The following is a 19851-nucleotide window of genomic DNA, read 5'->3' on the forward strand; positions in this document are numbered from 1 at the left end:
GACTGCCTGAAATGCCCCCAAATCCAGGCTGCCACAGGAGGGCAGAGCCAAGAAAGTTGGGCTCTATGGCTAGAAGTCCCTTTTGCCCGCAGAAAGGCTGCGCTGGTTCCAACCCACAGTTGTCCAGTTAAAATACAAGTATGCCCAAAGGTCATACTTTTCAACAACTTGGGATTCCATCCTCAAGAACTTTTATACTAATACAAGAGCAACATCTGTTACCCTTTACATATAAAAAAATATTGTCTCTGATTTTCATATAGTCTGTATGCACATTGCTATCTGAAACGATTGCTAGCCTGCAAAAATGTACTACGGTTGCAATATATATATATATTTCACCCTATTTTAAGCCCTTTAGGAATGTCAGAGTGACAAAGTGGTGTTGGACTTCCCTCAGGGAGAAGTGGACTGGAGCCTTCACATGGCCGTGAGGTTCACTGGATACTCTACGTGGGCTTATCATTCTCAGCTGAATCTACCCTCATATGGTAGTGCTCATAACAGTACACTGAGGTCCATAGAGGGGAGAGCAGATTTTTGTTTAAAAAATCAGCCCTTTAAAAAAGCATGCATTTGCAGGGCAAGATGAAACTCCTGCCTGGCTGCTGTTCCTGCCTAACACTTCAACTTGTATTTGTTTTATGAAACTGTAGTTTTGCATTTATACACACAAATGCAAAAGCTCTTGGGAAGCTACACTCCATAATTTGCTCACAGTTTCTGGCAGGCTTTTTAAAAAAAGGGTGAAAATGGAATGGGCAGTTTCGCATTCAGGTCATTAAACAGCAAGCCTCCTATTTTATGAGCAATCAAAGAGGTTAACTGGCTGTTAGGCTTCCCTGCCGGGAGGCTGAACTCAGCTTATACATCTACTGCTACAAAAAGTGCATGAACAGGATGATCAAGCAAGATGAGAATACAACTTTCAACGGCGTGTCATAACAGTAACGGAGGACCAGTTGAAGGGAAAAAGCAAGGTGAAGACATTAAACCAAGCAGGAAGAGCTTCTCAAACGATGCATGAGCCTTCTCATTCTTTTCTTCCTTCTAACCAGGCTTAAAGGAAACATCTTTTTGTTGCTATTCCCAAGTGAATGTGGTTCAGCACTTTCCCCGGCACTATGTTACACAGTGACTAAACTGAGGCTATCATATTTTTGTCACATTATGAGAAGACAAGAGTCACTGGAAAAGACAGTCATGCTAGGAAAAGTTGAGGGCAGGAGGAAAAGAGGAAGACCCAACAAGAGATGGACTGACTCAATAAAGGAAGCCATGGCCCTCAATTTGCAAGATCTGAGAAAGGCTGCCAAAGATGGGACTTTTGGAGGACATTGATTCACAGGGTCACCATGAGTTGGAAGCAACTTAAGGGCACTACACACACACAACGTAAGTTCCAACAGAGATGCTCTCCCACTTGCTCCCAGGGCCTTTCCCATACAGTAACAAGCCCTGATAATACAATACCCTTGCCTTCTCTTAACAAGAAGAGGGATAGCTTTTCCTCGAAGAGGACTGCCATACTGATATTTTTTAAAAAGGGGGACAGGAGATGTGCAACAAAAATATATATAGGGATAGCAAGTGTCCTCCAACACTAGGGTGGAAGAGTAGGTTGCTGCTTTTAAAAGCTTGTTTTATAGAGCGTTAGTGCCCAAGTCTTCTAGTGCTACACAGCACAGCAAGGGAGCTCACAATCACTCAAGACATAACATCAAGGACAGATATTCACAGATTAAAGGTAAAGGTCCCCTGTGCAAGCACAGGGTCATTCCTGACCCATGGGGTGACGTCACATTCCAATGTTTCCAAGGCAGACTTTGCGGGGTGGTTTGCCAGTGCTTTCCCCAGTCATCTTCCCTTTACCCCCAGCAAGCTGGGTACTCATTTCACCGACCTCGGAAGGATGGAAGGCTGAGTCAACCTTGAGACGGCTACCTGAAACCGACTTCCGTCAGGATCGAACTCAGGTTCCTGAAAAATCACACCACCACAGAGGAATTGCAAAGGATGCAAAGCCAAAGAGAAGAATATCATTTCCCCAGTGGAAAGCTCTTGCTATTTCAGTGCCTGGATGCTACTTCCTGGGAACCCATCTGCATCCCCTGGAACAAGTGATGAACATAATGTCACACAAAGTGATCACCTGAAAAGGCCATCTACAGAAGTATGCGACACAGTCTTATACCCCCAGGCTACAGTCCCAGCCTAATCTTGTCTACTAGGACAAAGGCTCTCCAGGGTCTTTGACTCAAATTTTCTCCAGTTCTGCTACTCATAGAATCATAGAGTTGGAAGGGACCACCAGGGTCATCAAGTCCAACCCCCTACACAATGCAGGAAATTCACAATGAAAATCCCAAAAGGGGTTGCCATAAGTCAGCTGCGACTTGACGGCACTTCACACACACATAGACTCCCAATAAGGAAAAAAAATTAATTGGGCATTTTAGCCCACTTTTCTCCACTCAGTGTGGACTCAAGGTTCACACGCCAAAGGCCCAAGCTGCAGGAAATTTGTGTCACTAAAACCACAAGCTACAGCAGCTGGGGCGTCCCTCATCCTTGCAACCGGCACTCTGTTCTTTGCCGGAAATGTCACTGGTACCCATGTTTCTCATTTAAATCATCAGTCTACCTTGACAGCATTGGCACCTAAATATTTAATTTATTGGTACTCTGGCAACTCAAGACCATTTCCCCAGTGGAAATAAGCAAGAGAGGAGAAGAGTGTGAAGCTACACACAAGTTCAAAGCAGCTGGTTCTGCTTGCAGACTCAGTTCAGGAAGCAAAAAAGAAAAGAAGGAAAAACATTGGCAGTGTCGTGGCTCTTTGGCCGTGTGAAAATTGTGCTGCGTGTCCTCAGAACTTTGGCCATCCTGCCACATAATGGTTAGACTTTAACCACCTGAAGCACTTGGCAAGATTTTCTTTAGCACTGCATTGGTGTATTCCCTCCCCCCACCCCCCAGGAATAGTTTAAGTATCTTAAGTACTGGGGAAGGGAAATAGAGTCAAGGGGATTCTCCAATGTTCAAACACACTTTCTTTCCGAATTGTGGAATGTTGGATTTCTGCTGCTTCCCATGACATGAGTTTATGGCAACCAGTTTCTAAATCAAGCTGTACATACCAGTGATGTAAGTGAGATCCAAATCAAAGCCATCTTTTAGATAACGTCTTTTGTTTTCTGAAACCTATGAGGGGGGAAAAAAGGGTTAAGGAAGTCATTAACCTAGAAATAAATGCTGCCAAGGGTTTGGTACTAATAGATCACATTTTAGTTCGGTTCAACAAGGGTTGACGATGCTTTCTTTGGAACTGTTTCCCCAAGGTCACTCTTACCAGCTTGGCTAATAAGAATGGGACTGCAGTACGTCTCAAGCACAAGGAACAAAACAGCTCACGTTCTGTACCCTATATCTGCACGAGCAGAGGAATTTCTCATAACCTGTTCTAACCTTTACAAAACAGTACAGTGTTGGTATGTGTTTTAGGGTGGTATGAGTGACTAGAGCTCAGCTTCTGATTACATAATCTATTTGCTTTCTATATGGGCCATCCAGTGAAGTCCATGAATACTATTGTGTTTGGTTGCCTGAAGCACGTGTTTGCAAATGGTTGGCTTCACAAAATTCTGTGAGTTGCTCTCCTTTTTCTTTTTGGAGCTCTACTCCAGATTTCCTGACAATATTTGCTTCTGCTTTGTTTCCTACTTTTGCATTCCAGCCACCTATGATTACCAGCACATCTTGTTTAGGTATATGATCGGTTTTTTCCTAGGCACTTGCATAAAAGTACAGCCCGTCCGGGCCAAGTAGGCCATGACCACGGCCATGCACTTGGTGAAAATCCTAGGTGCTGTGGCCAAGCTAAAGGGGAGCACAGTGTACTGATAGAACCTCCCATCACATTGGAATCTGAGGTACCTCCTGCATGCCACATGAATAGATACATGAAAGTAAGCATCTTTTAAGTCAAGGACCCCAAACCAGGAACCTGCATGGAGAAGGGCCAGGATGTCATGCAGCGACAGCATACAAAAAGAACGAACTCTGAGGTGTTTATTGAGTTCCCTCAGGTCTAGGATTGGACACTGTCCTCTTCTGTTCTTCTCTACTAAGAAATATCTGGAATAAAAACCAGATGCGAGTTCAGCAGATGGAACCTCAGTGACTGCACCCTTCTGCAGCAACTGAGCAACCTCCTCAGTAAGAGGGGGAAGGGCATGAGGCTGGGGCCCAGATGGGGGTCCACAGGGCGGGAAAGAACAAAACTCCAGATAGTAACCAAACTTTATTAACGACAGAAACCAAGAGTCAGAAGTAACAGAGCACCAACTGTGCCAGAAAACAGACAATCTGTTGCCAAACTGTAATACAGGACCATAATACACCTGAACCAGTCAGGAAGTGTCTTTTTTCCCCAGAGGACCTGTCAGGGGAGGATTGAGGTTCCCTTCTGCCCCTAGGCTTGTATTGGAAGCGCTTATTCTGCACAGGCAGATAGTAGGGTCTAGATTGGCCCTGCTGGCCAGAACTGTAAGGCTGATACCTGGACTGCCTACCAGAATAGGACACCTGTCCCTGTCTGAGGTATTAGCGGGGTTTCCGACTGGAAACTTTGCTGAGTGACCCCTAAGTACTTTGCATTTTCCTGTTTTTCCGCATTTTATCTAGAGTGTCATCAGTTTGCTCATTGAAAAGGCCTTGCTTATCAAAAGGCACGTCCTCCACTTTAGCCTTGGCATCTGGAGCCAGGCTGGAGGAACGAAGCCACGAGTGGCGGCTAAGAGCCACCGCAGAGGCCATAGCCCTGCTGGCTGCATCTGCCACATGACGGGCTAAATTTTCTTAATGGAGGGAGCAACTGAGGCGGGTCTCTCCCAGATAGACTGGGCGATATCCAAAAGCCCTTTAACCATAGGAAGGTGAATTGGGGAGGATTCAGCTGCATACAGTACATCCATTATAGGATCAGAAGGCCTGGGCTCAGCCGCCCCTACCTCTACACCCAAGGACTTTGCCATACGGACCATCTGGTCATTATATACAACTTAAAGTCCTCCGTGGGGGACACCGGGGAGGGGTCACCCAAGGCTTCGTCGGGCGAAGGGACCGACATGGATTCAGAGTCTCTGTCCGAGTCCACAGCCTTGTCACCCTCGTCCCACTCGGAACCATACCCATGGCCCACATCTGGTGCTGACATCTGTGGAGCTGAGGTGGATGGTCTGGGAGAAGGCGGACATCGGTGCCGGGATCCCCCGGCAGAAGGCGAACATATGCCATACTCAGGAGCAGGATACGGCGGGCAACACGACCAATGTTGATGGTGGTGGTGTGCCCACGGACCATAGGAGGCAGGAACGGGGGCATCTCCTGCAGCCAGCCCCAACTCAGGCAACGGAACCTCCAGCGCCTCGTCCTCCGACGATGAAAAGCAAGCGTCGACCCTCCAAGGAGAGCGCACAGCGCCCGGATCCTACAACCGACATTAAGGAGACCTCGGAGGCGAACGACCTCTCGACTCCTCGAGTCACGACGTCGAGGAGACACACCAGGCATCGACTCCCGACGACGACAGGGCGATTTCGAATGATGCCTCCGGTCGCCTTTCAGAGGCAACCTTGACGGGGCTCAACTCCGATGGGGGAAAGAGGACGATATTGCTTCCCAGACATCGATCCCCTGAGTCAACGGCAATTTACCGCCCTTATCCCATTTCGGTGCCAATTTTTCTTTCGGCAGCGAAAGGTGTTTAGAATTTTTCTTGGACTTTTTTCCAGAAGGCTCGGACGTCGCCCGCTTCTCCGAAGCCTTCTCCTTAGCGGGACCCGGTTTGGTCGCAGGGATGGAAACCACCGAAGGAGCCTTGGGTCTGGAAGGTTGGGTGGATTTATCCAGGGCCTTAAGCATTTTCTCCCAAAGGGAGGCCTTCAGGCGAGAGGCCCTCTCTTGCCTAGCCTTCGTAGTAAATAGGCTACAGGCCTTGCAAGTCGACGGAATGTGGCCCTCACCAAGACAAAACAGGCAATCATCTTGCTCATCGCTCTGAGCCATCTTGGAGCTGCACGTGCAGCACTTTTTGAAGAAAGCCATGTCATTTTCAGAAAATTTTACTTCACCGAGTTTTGAAGAAAACTCGCAAAACTCAATTTCCTAACTCCATGGCTGCAGAGAAAGAACTGAGGGAAGAGCACTGCCCCTCCCCCTCGTCACGTGTCCTTTCGGGCAGGAAGAACCATTGGGCTCGGAGACACGGAGGGAGGGGGGCTGAGCGCTCTTAAAGAGCTATACCTCGCTAAAAGCTTGCTAGATTTCCACGGCTGGCCTGCGCAAGCGCATTTCCCATGTGGGACTGCACAGAAGCCATGACAATGAATAATAGTTTCCTTAAAGGCGCGGAAAAGCTAAACTATTATTAATTAGTGATATTAATGTTTTGTAGTTATGCCTGTAAAGCAACTCACTTATTGTTAGTTATTATTTTTAATTTTAAAGTGTTTTAAGTATTTTAAGAGTTTAAAGCTACTGCTGTTGTATATTTTAATAAGATAAAATAATGTTAACATTTTAGGTTATGTATGTTGTACTCAAGACCTTTGGTCAGATGAGCTTGAAATAAAAGGAAAGGAAAGGTTTATCGTTGCTTCTTCTGTGCAGTATAAACCAGCGTTAGCTAAAGTGTCATTACCGTCATCTATGAAAGATTCTTCGCTGGTGTCACATTCCACTGCTACTACATCCCAGTAAACACCCTTCAAGGATGCCTCCGCACCCATCACCATTGGAACTGTCTGTTTTCTTCTGCTGATGTAGCCACTGATTCCTTAAGGGGGTGGATGCATCTTAGTCTGGTATCTTAGTCTTGAGTGACTCTTTACAGTCTAAAGGTTTGGCTCTCAGCTTCACTGACACACTTGGTCCCCTTCACCACGTTAAGGTGTGTATTCAAGAGGGAGTAAAAAAAAACTGCAGAAGATCCTAATGCAGTTCCTGTGCAGTTTTGCATTTAAATATAGATTTGGATTGCCATTACCTTTCAAATACAAGAAATGATTGTAGTTACTTTTTTTAAGTAAACATTTAAGAGTAAAAAGTACTTCTAAACCACCTTACCATCCTCCGGGATGCTTTTTCAAGTTGTCTTTTCTCAGAAGCCAAACGAAATATTCTTATCAGAATTATAATCCTCAAGGATCGGAAGATAACCACTATTCTGAGCAACAGGGAAAAAATAGGATCATGCAAAGGCACCAGTCAGAGGCAACAGTTTAGGAATATGTCCACCCAGGTCCAACTCCAAAAGCTTTTCCAACTGGAGGGATTTGCCAGGTTACAGAAATTTACAAACCACGCGGGGTTTGGACAGAGCGATCAGCACCATAACTGCCTCAACCTACATGGTACGGTGTACCAGATCTTACACATGATGTCCATACTATAGTTACGGTGGAGACAATGATTTCCTGGTCTTTCTGCCACCAGCACTGAATGGTTGGAAGAGTAAGAAGAAGAAGAGGAGGAGTTGGTTTTATATGCCGACTTTCTCTACCTTCTAATAAAATCAAACCGGCTTACAATCTCCTTCCTTTCCTCTCCCCACAACAGACACCTTATGAGGTAGGTGGGGCTGAGAGAGTTCTGAGAGAGAGAGCTGTGACTAGCTCAAGGTCACCCAGCAGGCTTCATGTGTAGGAGTGGGGAAACAAATCCAGTTCACCAGATAAACCTCCGCCGCTCATGTGGAGGAGTGGGGAATCAAACCCGGTTCTCCAGATTAGAGTCCACCACTCTTAACCACTACACCATGCTGGCTCTCATTTATAAATGAGGACACTCATTTATACCCCCTCTGAAGAAGTGTATGGGAGGGAAACCACCACTCGAGCAGCAACCATTCCTTGGCATAAGTCATGGCCAAGAACTATTGATGTACTGCTACTCCTAACAAGGAACACCACCTCAGTCTTTGCCATAGGTGAAGAGGTCATGTGAGCCAGCCCTACCCTAAACATGTCTCCCATAGCCTTCTCTTCTCACTCATTTCCCATTCGGTGCCCAGCCCATGTTTTAAGAGTAGACTGAACGTGAGCAGAACTACTGAAAATGAAGTGCGAGTAATACGTTTAGAAGTTAGATGCTGTAGCACCTAGGTAGCTTATCCATTTGTCCCCGCCACCTGGTCTAATTGCATGGCAGAGGCAGATATCTGGCACCCTGACAGAGAAAGCAGCGATCCGGAAGGCAGAGAGCAGTTTGTAATACTATCTGCCTCTCCCTTCCAAGATAGCGGACATTGTGCTTGCACCCCTGAGATGGGCAATAATACTGCGATGGTGTACGTAATGAAGTCGGTATTAGTAACACACACATAGAAAATCACTAGCTGTATGCACTGAAGTAATGACAGAGAGATAGACTAGTAGAAGAAAAAAAGAGGGGAATAGAACCCAACCTAGAAAACAGAAGTTAGGTACCCAAGGTTGGGTGGGATGAAAAAAATAGAAATAATTAAAATTTATAATTTATTAGAAGCGCTATATAAGAATTAAAATTATTTTAAAACCGTTAAAATTGCACAATGGCATTTCTTAAGGTTGATATCGGTTTGAATAGGTTGATACTTGCACGCAACTTATGTGGGAGACATATACAGTCCAGCATAAAAACCTACCAAATGTCCCATTACCTGAGACCCTCGAGAGCCGCTGCCAGTCTGAGCAGGCAATACTGACTTTGATGGACCAAGGGTCTGATTCAGTATAAGGCAGCTTCATGTGTTGGTGTAATTGGTAAATATATACAACCTATTACATGCCTGGTCTGTTGTACATTGCCTGTATATGTTAATATATTTGTAATGTGTGTGCATGCTTTATATATGATTTAAATAGACCACTGAGAAAACGCGCTTGGCTTGTGGTGACAGACATCAACTTTAAGAACTGCCATTGTGCTATTTTAACGGTTTTTAAATAATTTTAATTCTTATATAGCGCTTCTAATAAATTATAAATTTTTATTATTTATATTTTTTTCATCTCACCCAATCTTGGGTACTCAACAGAGACAGACTAACCATTCAGCAAACAACAAATTGGCAAAAGGGCCTATCAGCACAATTATCTTTTGTTGCAAGACCGGTTTTACTGTCATGAAACTGACACTGAATCTACCCACTGACTTCCTTAAATCTGCTAAACCCAGATGCTACAGGAACAAACGGCAACTGTTCATTATTTATTCTTAATCACTGTAACCCAGGGGTCCCCAACACTGTTGAGCCTGTGGACACTATTGGGATTTCGAGAATAGGTAGTGAGCACCACCACAAAATGAATTCTGTGGGAAGGAGGGGCATGTGCAGGGGCCAATCACAAAATGTTGGGAGGAGGCAAGCCAAGTATCCTTCCATTAAGAAGGCGTCTGTTTACAAATACACAGAAAGGCGATGGATCCTGGGCTCTTTCAAAGCCACTCCTGCTCCAATGAGGTAGAACACCACCAGAACTTGCTCTTGGCTTTGGGGAAGAAGGGCACGGGAACTGGGAAGGGACACATGTGGGCGCCACATCAGGGATCACTCTACCATATTTAATGAATGGAGCTTTTTTGGTTCTCCCCCCCCCCCCCACCATTCAGTTTGGAAATTAATGCACATCCCTAAACCAGAGGAAAAGAAGAAGAGTGTCTAAGCTTCATATGATCACAGACAACCTACTGGAGGACAGGACGCTCAACACCAGGCACTTTTTAAAAACAGCATTAATTGTACCCACCAGACCAGCCCATTGCAAAGAATTCTGGGTATCTTCCACTGATAGAGGGGAAGAGGGGAAGGAGGCTGCACCACGCCCCATACCTTGGAAATTGGCCGACTCCACCTACGTCAGTCACATAATATATTATATTTATCATCAGTGTGCCTACAACAACAACAGAATCCAGAATATTTAGCTTGGATGCGAAATAATTCTTGAAGCTGAAAAACAAAAGCAGGCAAGGATATGAGTAACTAGTCAGCAGCAATTATCTGTAGATGATCGGTGGTGGTTGTTTCAGGTCTTTGGGAGGCCAGGCCTACTAAACTTTCATCAGCAGAGATAAAGAATATTCCCCACAAGACTTAGGAACTACTACAGCCTGATCTTGCAAGGAGCTGTCTGGCAATTGGCTATAGAACAGCATTAACCTGAAATACAAGTAGGGTTGGACTGACTGTTATAGCCAACAGGGAATTTCCTGGTGGGCTGACTGCCTCCCCACCCTCACCCCGGGCTGGTCCAGGCCAGGAAAGAAGAGCACAGCTGGGACTGAGAAAGGTGACTCCCAGCCCAGATGAGCCAGAGACAGGGCTCAGAACAACTGAAGGACTGGCTCCTCCTCTCTCTGTCCTTTGTGAGGGTGGGGCTTTTTCAGAGCTGTTCTTCCTCATCATCTGCCCCAGAAGACAAGGTTAACAAAGCAAGCCCCTTGCTAAAGATCCAGCTAAGAGCCATTCCAGAATTAGGCCTGTACAAGCTGGAGCCCATGAGGAATTGCAGGGAAGGGACTTTTAAGAGTCCCAAACCAAGATTTCCCCTCTAGAATTTGCCAGCCTCCAAGGGGCTCAACTACACATTACATTTTGCTCACATCCTCCCAGGATCAAAAGTATTTATTATGGTCCATGACCAGCAAATACAGCAAAAATACAAAAAAATGTGAACAATTAAAAATAATCATGGTACAGATCAAGTCCTCCCTGGGTCGCCAGATGTGAACAAATAGCATTGGGTGGGGGGCTCAGTGTCAGCATGCAGAAGGTCTCAGGTTCAATCCCCACCATCTCCAGCTAAAAGAATCTGGTGGTAGGTGATCTCAAAGGCCTCTAATCTGAGACCATGAAGAATTACTGGTATTATCTACTCTGGCAGTATTGACAGACCAACTGTCTCACTTAGTGAGAGACAGCTTCATGTGGGCCAATCCCCAGGTGTCTGTGGTTCCAATTTGGAACCGGACAGAATGGGCACAGAGACTGGACTTAAGCCTCCATCCCCGCTTCAGTTTCCTGTCCCGAAATGGCCCCAGGGAGCCACTATTTGCTCCGCTGGGGAAACTTGTGTGTAGCCTTCAGTACACAAGTTTCCTCAATGAGGTAAAGCAGATCCCAGCAGGGCCATTTCAACAGCATGAGGGGAAAAAGCTTAAGCCTTTTCTCTCCACATACCATAGTCCTGATCCAAATGGTGCCCCTGTGTGAGAAGAAGAGCTGGTTTTTATATGCTGACTTTCTCTACCCCTTAAGGAGGAATCAAACTGGCTTACAATCACCTTCCCTTCCCCTCCCCACAACAGACACTTTGTGAGGTAGGTGAGGCTAAGAGAATTCTGAGAGAGCTGTGACTAGCCCAAGGTCACCCAGCTGGCTTCATGTGTAGGAGTGGGGAAACAAATCCAGTTCATCAGATTAGCCTCTGCTGCTCAAGTTGAGGAGTGGGGAATCGAACCCGGTTCTCCAGATCAGAGTCCACCGCTCCAAACCACCACTCTTAACCACACCACCATACTGGCTGGGATTGTGCCTGGAAACTAAGTCTCAAGTACAGAACTTGTATTTGTGTGTCTGATTAACAAAGCCCAGCACAAACATGAAGAAAATGTAACATGCAGTTAGGCTTTCAAGAGATCAAGCAGGATGATTTCCTGCCTTTTTTCTTAAAAAAACAAAAACAACCCAAAACATTCTGCTGCTTTCAGCATTCCACTCTGCCTGGAGCATTTTAAGTCCTCACTAGGCCAGCTTTGGAGGTGATTCTTTTAATTTACAAATACATATATTGTTCTAACCTATCAGGGAAATCCCCTGAGTAGATAGGTCGGTGGGTTGGCACCACTGGACGGCTCTCATTATCTAAATTGGGTCCAGTCATTTCGTTACTAGAAATGATACCCAAAAAAATCACAAGGAACACATATTTAGCCCACATCAAACCATAGTGAGAACCAATGGCAAATTCCCTGCACGCTGTAGAAGAGGAAGTACAGTATCTCTGGAGTTCTCTGTTTCTAAAAGAATTACAAAGCATCTCTCCCTGTCTCCAGAGCCTGATCCAATAAAAGTACTGCAAAGTGGATTTTTATGGTAGTGTGATAGACTTACCTGTTGTCCCCAAGATCAAACCTAAGCCTTCACATTTTACTCTATGGGGATTTCTACAACAGTGGATACACATGAATATTCTGCAGATATTCATATTCTTACCCTTCAATATAAACTAGCAAGAGAACATCTATGAAGAAGAAGAGTGCTATAGCCAGAGAGATGCTTTCAATGATCTCATTTGGGTCATCCACCACTAGAGATAGAATCACAAGTAGAATGTCCACAAAAATAAGCACAACGCCAAATAATCTGCAAAAGGGAAAGAAGTGGTAAACTTTCAAAAGGCAAGCATCACAGAAAAGGAAAAATATCTCATTGGTTTTCCTCACTACGTTATCAATATCACATTACGGTCTCCAGAAAGGGGACCAAAAAATGCTATTAAAACAACATCTAACAAATTGATAAACTGCAACTATTTTGGTTGACCTCAATTAATGGCACAGATCTATTAAACAAAAACATGTAATGCAAGCATATTGTGCTCAAGGATGGTGGCAGAGTGTACAATACATAGGGTTGCCAACCTCCAAGAGAGGCCTGGAGATCTCCTGGAATTATAACTGATATCCAGACTACGTGATCAGTTCCCCTGGGAAAATAGCAGTTTTGGAAGGTGGACTCTATGCCATTACACCATGCTGCGATCCCTCCCCTGCCCTCCACAGGCTCCACTCCCAAACCATTTGGTAATTTCCTAACCCAGAGCTGCCAACCTAGCAATAAAGAGTCTAGTTATGACACCTACTGGTCTTTTTTACCCAAGATTAGCTGTTTTAATGATCAGGAGAAAAGTGATACTGACTCTGCTGTCACTTACAGTATGTCTCTTTTTGTCCTAGCAGCCAGGAAAATTCGAGCCAGCATTGCAGTTAAACCAGACAACATTTGTATTTGATTTAAAAAAATTTTACTTGATTTTAACCGTTTTCTTGTTGAATCTGATTTGATTGTGTCTACTTGATTGTAACGGCCTTTGGCTATATGCAATAAATCTGTACCGTGTATGTGTTATGACACCTACTGATTATCATATCATACCCTGATTACCATACCCTACTGTCTGATGTGTCAAATAAGTGTTTAGGCCACACATGCTTCCAACCAAAATTGTTTTTTAGGAAAAACAAGGGAGCAATTTCAAAGTTCTCAAATTTGAAGAATGGCAAAAAGGTAGGGGTGCTTTTATTTATGCTTATTTTGTGGTTTATACTTACCTGAATCCAAAAGACATCACATATGGAGAAATCTTCTTAAGAATACTAGTTTGGAAAACAAGAAGGGGAGGACAATCGGAAGATTATTAGTAGTAGTACTAAGGTGTCTACGTGGCAGGTTTTCGTAGCCTAACCAACACTGAATATGTTTGGCCCTTTGGAGGGGGCAACTAATAGAAAACTACACAACAGCAAAATCAATAATTTATACAGATCCAGATGAAAATATTGTAGAATAATGGGTGCCCAAATGCCCACAGAACTCAGTGCTTTTTAAAGTTTTATACAATGCCTTTCCAGGGCTCCAGGTTTCTCCTACAACTGAATGCCCAACCAGTATTCACCGAAATGTCTAGGCTCATCAGCAAAACCTTCCTCAGAGCTCAACAATCCTGCTTGATTCCTCACTGGCATCTTGGCAAAAGAAGAATCACAGAGTGCATGTTAATCCAACCAGCCTAGTAATTTATATTAAAATGGTATTGTGTTACAAATATGATATACTCTCCCATCCAGAGCTATAGGAAGACAGTGCCTACAACATGAAAAGCTGTTCTCCGCCCCCATGGGTAGCAGTTTCCTACCCTTCAGCATTTAAAGTAACATGATTACATTCCTCTGGGAAACTTGCTCACTAGGCAGCAGCTTCCTATTGCATTAAGGGTTAGATCCTACCGGCTCTGGCGCTTGATCAAGCCCTATTCCACCCCCTTGTTACAACCCCTACTTTTGTCCACATGCATCCCACAATCCCCAGCACACCCTTTTCAGCACTTAAAAGGGGCCCTTTCCTAACTCTTTCCCTAATAGAAGAGCTACTAGGATCCAACCCTAAGATGCTAACTTACAAAGCAATGTAAAGCATTTTGAAGTCCAACGGGATAGTGGGTTAGTCTGCCACTGATGTGGAGGAGGGGAATCAAACCCAGTTTTTCAGATTAGAGACCACCGCTTTTAACCACTACACCACACTCAGATTATAAACTGGTTTGATTCTCCTTAAAAGGTAGAGAAAGTCAGCATATAAAAACCAACTTTTCTTCTTCACAAAATGGCCCAGGGGTGCCACTATTTTCCCACTGGGGAAACTTAGTTGTACTGATGGCTCCATGCAAGCTTCCCAAAGGAGCAAACAGCAGCTCCCCAGTTCAGAAGATTGTGTGGATGGCTTCAACCTCTCTTCTCATCACATGCCATGACCCGATCCAAAACCAGGCTCACCCATACATGGTAATAAAGTTGGCAGCAGGGAGCTCTAGGTACACACCTGACGGTTAAGTCCTCATGCAGTTGCCTGGAAATTCTCACATATGAATTGGTCACCACATCCAGGGCTGAATAGGGAAGATGCCATACACAAGTGAGCAACAGCTGCATGCTTATTGTGTTAATGGGCCAACTGGAAAGGCCATCTCTGCTATTGCTCTCCAGTCCCCTTCATTCCCCTGAATTATCGCTGAAGAATATTCTCCCAGATGACGTTTTCTGCATGGACCGCCAATGTACTGCACCAGTTAAGAGTGTCTGACTAGGATCTGGGAGTCGCAGCTTGAAATCCCCACTCCGCCATGGAAGCATGCTGAGTGACCTTGGCTCAGTCGCATTCTCAGCTTAACCCACCTCACTGGGTTGTTGTGAAGTTATACCGGAGGAGGGGAGAATGTTGTAAGCGGCTTTGGGTCCCCAGTGAAGAGGAAACTGAGATATAAATGAAGCAAATAGAATTTCAGCAAGAACAGTTGTGCGAAGGGGGAAGAGGGAAAGGGGGGCACAATGAACAGGCTATCCATGACTTTTATTTATCCAAAAGATGCAATTAACTTACTAAGCACGTATGTTTTGTTCCCTGTGATCTTCAGCATTGCCATCATCAATCTCAACAAATGGCTCCTTGGTTGGTTGACTTCTGCCATGAAAGCAGTCAAATGGTTATATATATATTTTAAAAAACCAGACTCTCCCACTGTGAACTTCGTGCACCAACTTCCACCCTCTTAGCACTCTCTCTTGGCAACAACGATTTAGAAGTTTTCCACCTCTGAATATGGAGGTCCCACATAGCCAGCATGCCTAACTGATAGACCTGCCCTCCACAGATGTTAATCCTCTTTCCTCCTTTCCCCTCGGAACTTCAAACATTAACAAGTCCCCCAATACCAAGTCAAGGTCATTTTGAACACAGCATTTTGTGAAGCTTGGCTTTCCAAAGCAGTCAACCTACTGCAATTGCACCTTGTCGGAGTACTAAAAGAGAGAGAATAAAATCCTTGCTGTGAGTGATGGATCAGGTATGACCACAAATGGGACAGATTGTAGCGCCAAGGAAACTACCAGTGTATGGGGTTTTCTGTCACTTTCCGCCTGCTTTACCAGAATCTTTTCACACTCGTGTTTCACTATTAAAATTTAAAGAGCTTCTGTGCAGATTAATATATCACGTGTTACTAGAAGGTTCTTTCAACAGTTAGCATTCAAATAAATCTCAGATGCACCTAGTATCTGCTTCTAACACAGGCTAATAAACCAGCACATGTCAAAGATGACCTCTGACCCAATAACCCATCACAGTCTCTTCGGTCCACCAGAAAAAGCCACTTTATTCATTTGTTCAAAGTCCGTACAAGTAGGACATACAGAAATGTTTGATGATTTCCACACAGGTCATTATGTTTTATCACACATACCCAGGAACACATGCTACATGCATGCGTTAGGAAGACTGCTCTTTTCGCCATTTTGTCTGAACAGGGAAATGTGTTTATTTTCAGTTTTAGTACACAGGAACCAACGGGGCAGAATGTTTTGGCTCACATGTACTGAAGTTGAAAATGTGCATTGCCCCTTTCAGACAAAACAGCAATCACACCTACTGAGAGGACTGCATGTTGCAAGTGTTCCTGATACGCACAGCTGGCGAGTTCCCAGTGTACACAACTGTAACATCTTAAAAGGGGCTACAGTTTTAACACCTTTCAATTCATGCATGCAATGTAACCTGAAAAATACTCCACTCAAATCTTTGTGGACCAGGAAGGCATCCTAAATTGCCAATGCCCTGCACATGTCAAAGGTGACGCCTCCTTCCTTGAAGACACGTTCAGGCAGGTAGCCATGTTCATCTGCAGTAGCAGAGCTAGATTTTGGTCCAACAGCCAACAAGTCCAACAGAGACCAACAAGACTTTTTTGGATATGAGCTTTCGAGAGTCAAACCTGATCAAGGGAGCTTTGGAGTTAGAATGTAAATACTGTATACCCTAACGATGCACGCAGTTTGTATTTATGACATCTTTTTTTCCTAACAATAAGGCCAGTGATAATTCCGTCTGAATATGCACGCACACTTGAGGAGACCCACATTTAGAACACACCATGTAGTTACAGCCTTAAGGGCAATATTACAGCTACATAAAGTACACGAGCCATTAAATTATCAGTAGAAGGACCTGGCCACCCTACACATGTATGAACAGTTGTTGATTTTGCACATTTGCAGGTTGGCACCTGCAGAAGGCCCTGCTCAGATGAGAGGAGCCGTCATGGCGATGCATAGGGCGAGAGGTGGTCTCGCAGATATGAGGGGCCAAGGCTATGAAGGGCTATGTATGTGATAGCTGCTACCTTAAATCGATCCTGGTAACTGATGGACAGCCAACAGAGTGACTGGTAATTATAGTGCAATATCTCTGAAAAAGTAACTTTGGTGGGTTTGCCTGTTATTCCAGTCAAGGATAGGGATTCAAGGGGAGATGCAGGTGGAGGTTCCCCCCCAAGATATATACTAAAAATATTGTTGTGCATGGCCCTAATTTTAAATTCCTGGTGGGGGGGTGCGATTGTGTTTCAATGATAAATTAAGAAACATCATATTCAGTCAACCTATGGTTCGATAGTAAACGTACCTCAAGGTAGCAATGATTTAATCACTGTATTCTAGAGTCTAGACCATTGCATAGCAAACATCTTCTGTTGTCATCAGATCAACCAGTGAAATTACACGTCATCCACAATAACTCACCCCTGAGATGCTTGCAGCGCTAAACCTTGGTCATAAGTTACAGTGGACATCTTACTCTTCCTACTTGTGGAATGGAACAGAGGTGGCTTCCCTAGGGTAAAAAATGCAAACATTTTACAAATAGCTAAAGACATTTCAATCACCACCCAAGGCCTTCCGATCAAGTTAAAGCTCACATTCGGTCAACATTTTACTACAAGAAGCAGCCATTCAAGTCTGGAAGACCTCATTAAAGCACTATAATAAATGTCAAAATATGCTGCCTGAAATCTCTCCTCGGCCACCCAGTAAAATAGGTCAGGAGCATCACCATATTTCAGATAGCCAGGGAAAACACAAGCTTGCCAGAGGCTATTAGTAAGCTTGTTGCTCAGGTGACCTCTGAACCAGGACTTTCCTGCATTTAAGTTTCAGATAGGTCTCACAGAAAGGGTCAGCCTGTGCCCCAGTTACAAAGCTGCAGGTTGGGGGGGGGGGAGTCACATGATTCAAATGCTCCTCCATATAAAAGTTTAATTCTAGCAAGGAAGCCAGCATTTCAGTGGGGTAGAGCTTTCTGGTAGCAGGTTAGTTTCCTGCAAGGAAGAGGCTTCAATCGTGCAAAAGCCACTTTACTATGAAATTATAAAACAAAGATGTTCAGCTGCATGCCCTGTAACCTGACAAAAAGGAAGAGTTAATTGCAGAAAGAGAAAAGCACTAATTGCTCCGGGCCAGAGTCAAAACACTTGCCAGGCCTACATTCTTTCACAATGTTGATGCGCAATTTCAATATTAAATATGGATTCTATACTGATAGCCAACAACTGTTGGCATTGAATATGAAACCTGGTACTTGATATACAGGTATGGCCTAGTTCTTGATAGCTTCAATCAGACAAGCAGAACAGGCTGCATTTTCAGACTCTAACTGTGCAATCTGATGCAGAGTTACTCCATTCGGGGCCCAACAAAATCTGCATATGATTTCACTGTTAAGAGGGGAGCAATGCACATCCCTCTCCCCAGTATCTGGGGTAGATAAAGCCCCTACCCCAATGATCTCCTTAAGAGCACCCTTTTACCTTTACAACCAACATTCATTCCCAAGGACAGTAACCCTGACCAGTCATTACAATTTTGGCATCCTGACTCATAACAGAAGACCATGCTTCCCACAATCCTCCTGATTGGAGGGGCTGTGGCACAGTGGTAGAGCATCTGCTTGATATGCAGAAGGTCCCAGGTTCAACGCCAGCATCTCCGGTTAAAGGAACCAGACAAGTAGGTGATGTGAAAGACCTCTGCCTGAGACCCTGGAGAGCCACTGCTTGTCTGAGTAGACTGTAAGGGTCTGTAAGCTTTTGCTTTGTGTGCTTCCCCCCACCCCCCCCGGGCTCATAAAAGCAGTCCAGGCCTTTTGCCTTTCTTTGGTTCAGGCGCTGCGTCCAGCAGGCCCCAGGTTGGAATGTCTCTTCCCACCATCTACCTCCCTTGCTCTCTCCGACTCCCTCCCACCAGCTATGGCCTTGGTGTGTAGATAGCAATAACGAGCTTCCTGAGATCTTTGATGTTCCTGTACCATGCACAATTATCTCGTAGATTCCCATAACATGTATTTGACATCTGCTTCCCTGTAGGGGTTATAATTCTGTCTTTGTGAAATTGCTAGCACTTGCAACTTTGCCATTGTAGGACCTATACTAACCTGAAGCTTCCAATAAAGTTCCTTGTTTCTGCATGGCCGTCTGAGCAAGTGATTTTATGGAGTTTGCACAGGGAGGTTGGGAACCCTTACATAGACAATCCTGACTTTGATGGACCAAGGGTCTGATCCAGTATAAGGCAGCTTCATATGTTCTTGTGAATTTTGGGGAGGGGCCGTGGCTCAGTGGTAGAGCATCCTAGGGGCATTTTTTTTTCACCCTCTTGCATGCAAATAAATGACTTACCCACAGAAGTTAATGAGTGAACAAAACCCTGTACTTGGAAACAGACGTGCCCAGCCTCCCATGACGCTGGGTGGCCTCTGAAAGCAGGTTTCTCACAGTGGTGTAATATATGGGTCCTCCACCCATCACAAGACACTTTGTGTAAGGCAGCATCCAGGAACTGTACATGATACAAGCTAATAGGAACCAATGACTTCCATAGGATGAATAGTAGCAAAGCAAAATAACGCACACTTCCTTTGTTATGTTTGTAAGCCAGTAAATTCTGATGCCTATTGGACTCCTGCTTTATTTTGCTGCTACAGACTAAACTGGCTAACCATCTCAGATTTTTTTCCTCGGAGATGTTAAGAAAAGCATTTTATTTTATTTATTTTTTATTTTATTTTCCATTTTGTAATCCGCCCTCCCCAGCAAGCTGGCTCAGGGCGGATTTTACCCTCACAACCCTGTGAGGTAGGTTAGGCTAAGCTCAGAAGGCATTTGAAAACTATACAGGAGTTCTAATACACAAGGTCACACACAC

The 19851-nt window shown here is 44.6% G+C and overlaps 1 protein-coding gene across 1 annotated transcript in view; it reads right to left on the bottom strand.

Annotated features, from left to right (window-relative positions):
* The window catches only part of LOC130483966 (phosphatidylinositol 3,4,5-trisphosphate 3-phosphatase TPTE2-like), a 41815-nt gene that overhangs the window by 19268 nt on the left and 2696 nt on the right, over window positions 1–19851 (bottom strand). Inside the window, exons 2-7 of the mRNA XM_056856881.1 lie at window positions 15203–15283; window positions 13378–13422; window positions 12260–12409; window positions 9875–9994; window positions 7129–7228; window positions 3141–3204 (exon numbers count right to left, since the gene is read on the bottom strand). Of these exons, the coding sequence (XP_056712859.1) occupies window positions 3141–3204; window positions 7129–7228; window positions 9875–9994; window positions 12260–12409; window positions 13378–13422; window positions 15203–15283 (560 nt within the window). The remainder of the gene's footprint in view (window positions 1–3140; window positions 3205–7128; window positions 7229–9874; window positions 9995–12259; window positions 12410–13377; window positions 13423–15202; window positions 15284–19851) is intronic.

The sequence above is a fragment of the Euleptes europaea genome, chromosome 10, assembly GCF_029931775.1.
Source record: "Euleptes europaea isolate rEulEur1 chromosome 10, rEulEur1.hap1, whole genome shotgun sequence".
NCBI lineage: Eukaryota > Metazoa > Chordata > Lepidosauria > Squamata > Sphaerodactylidae > Euleptes > Euleptes europaea.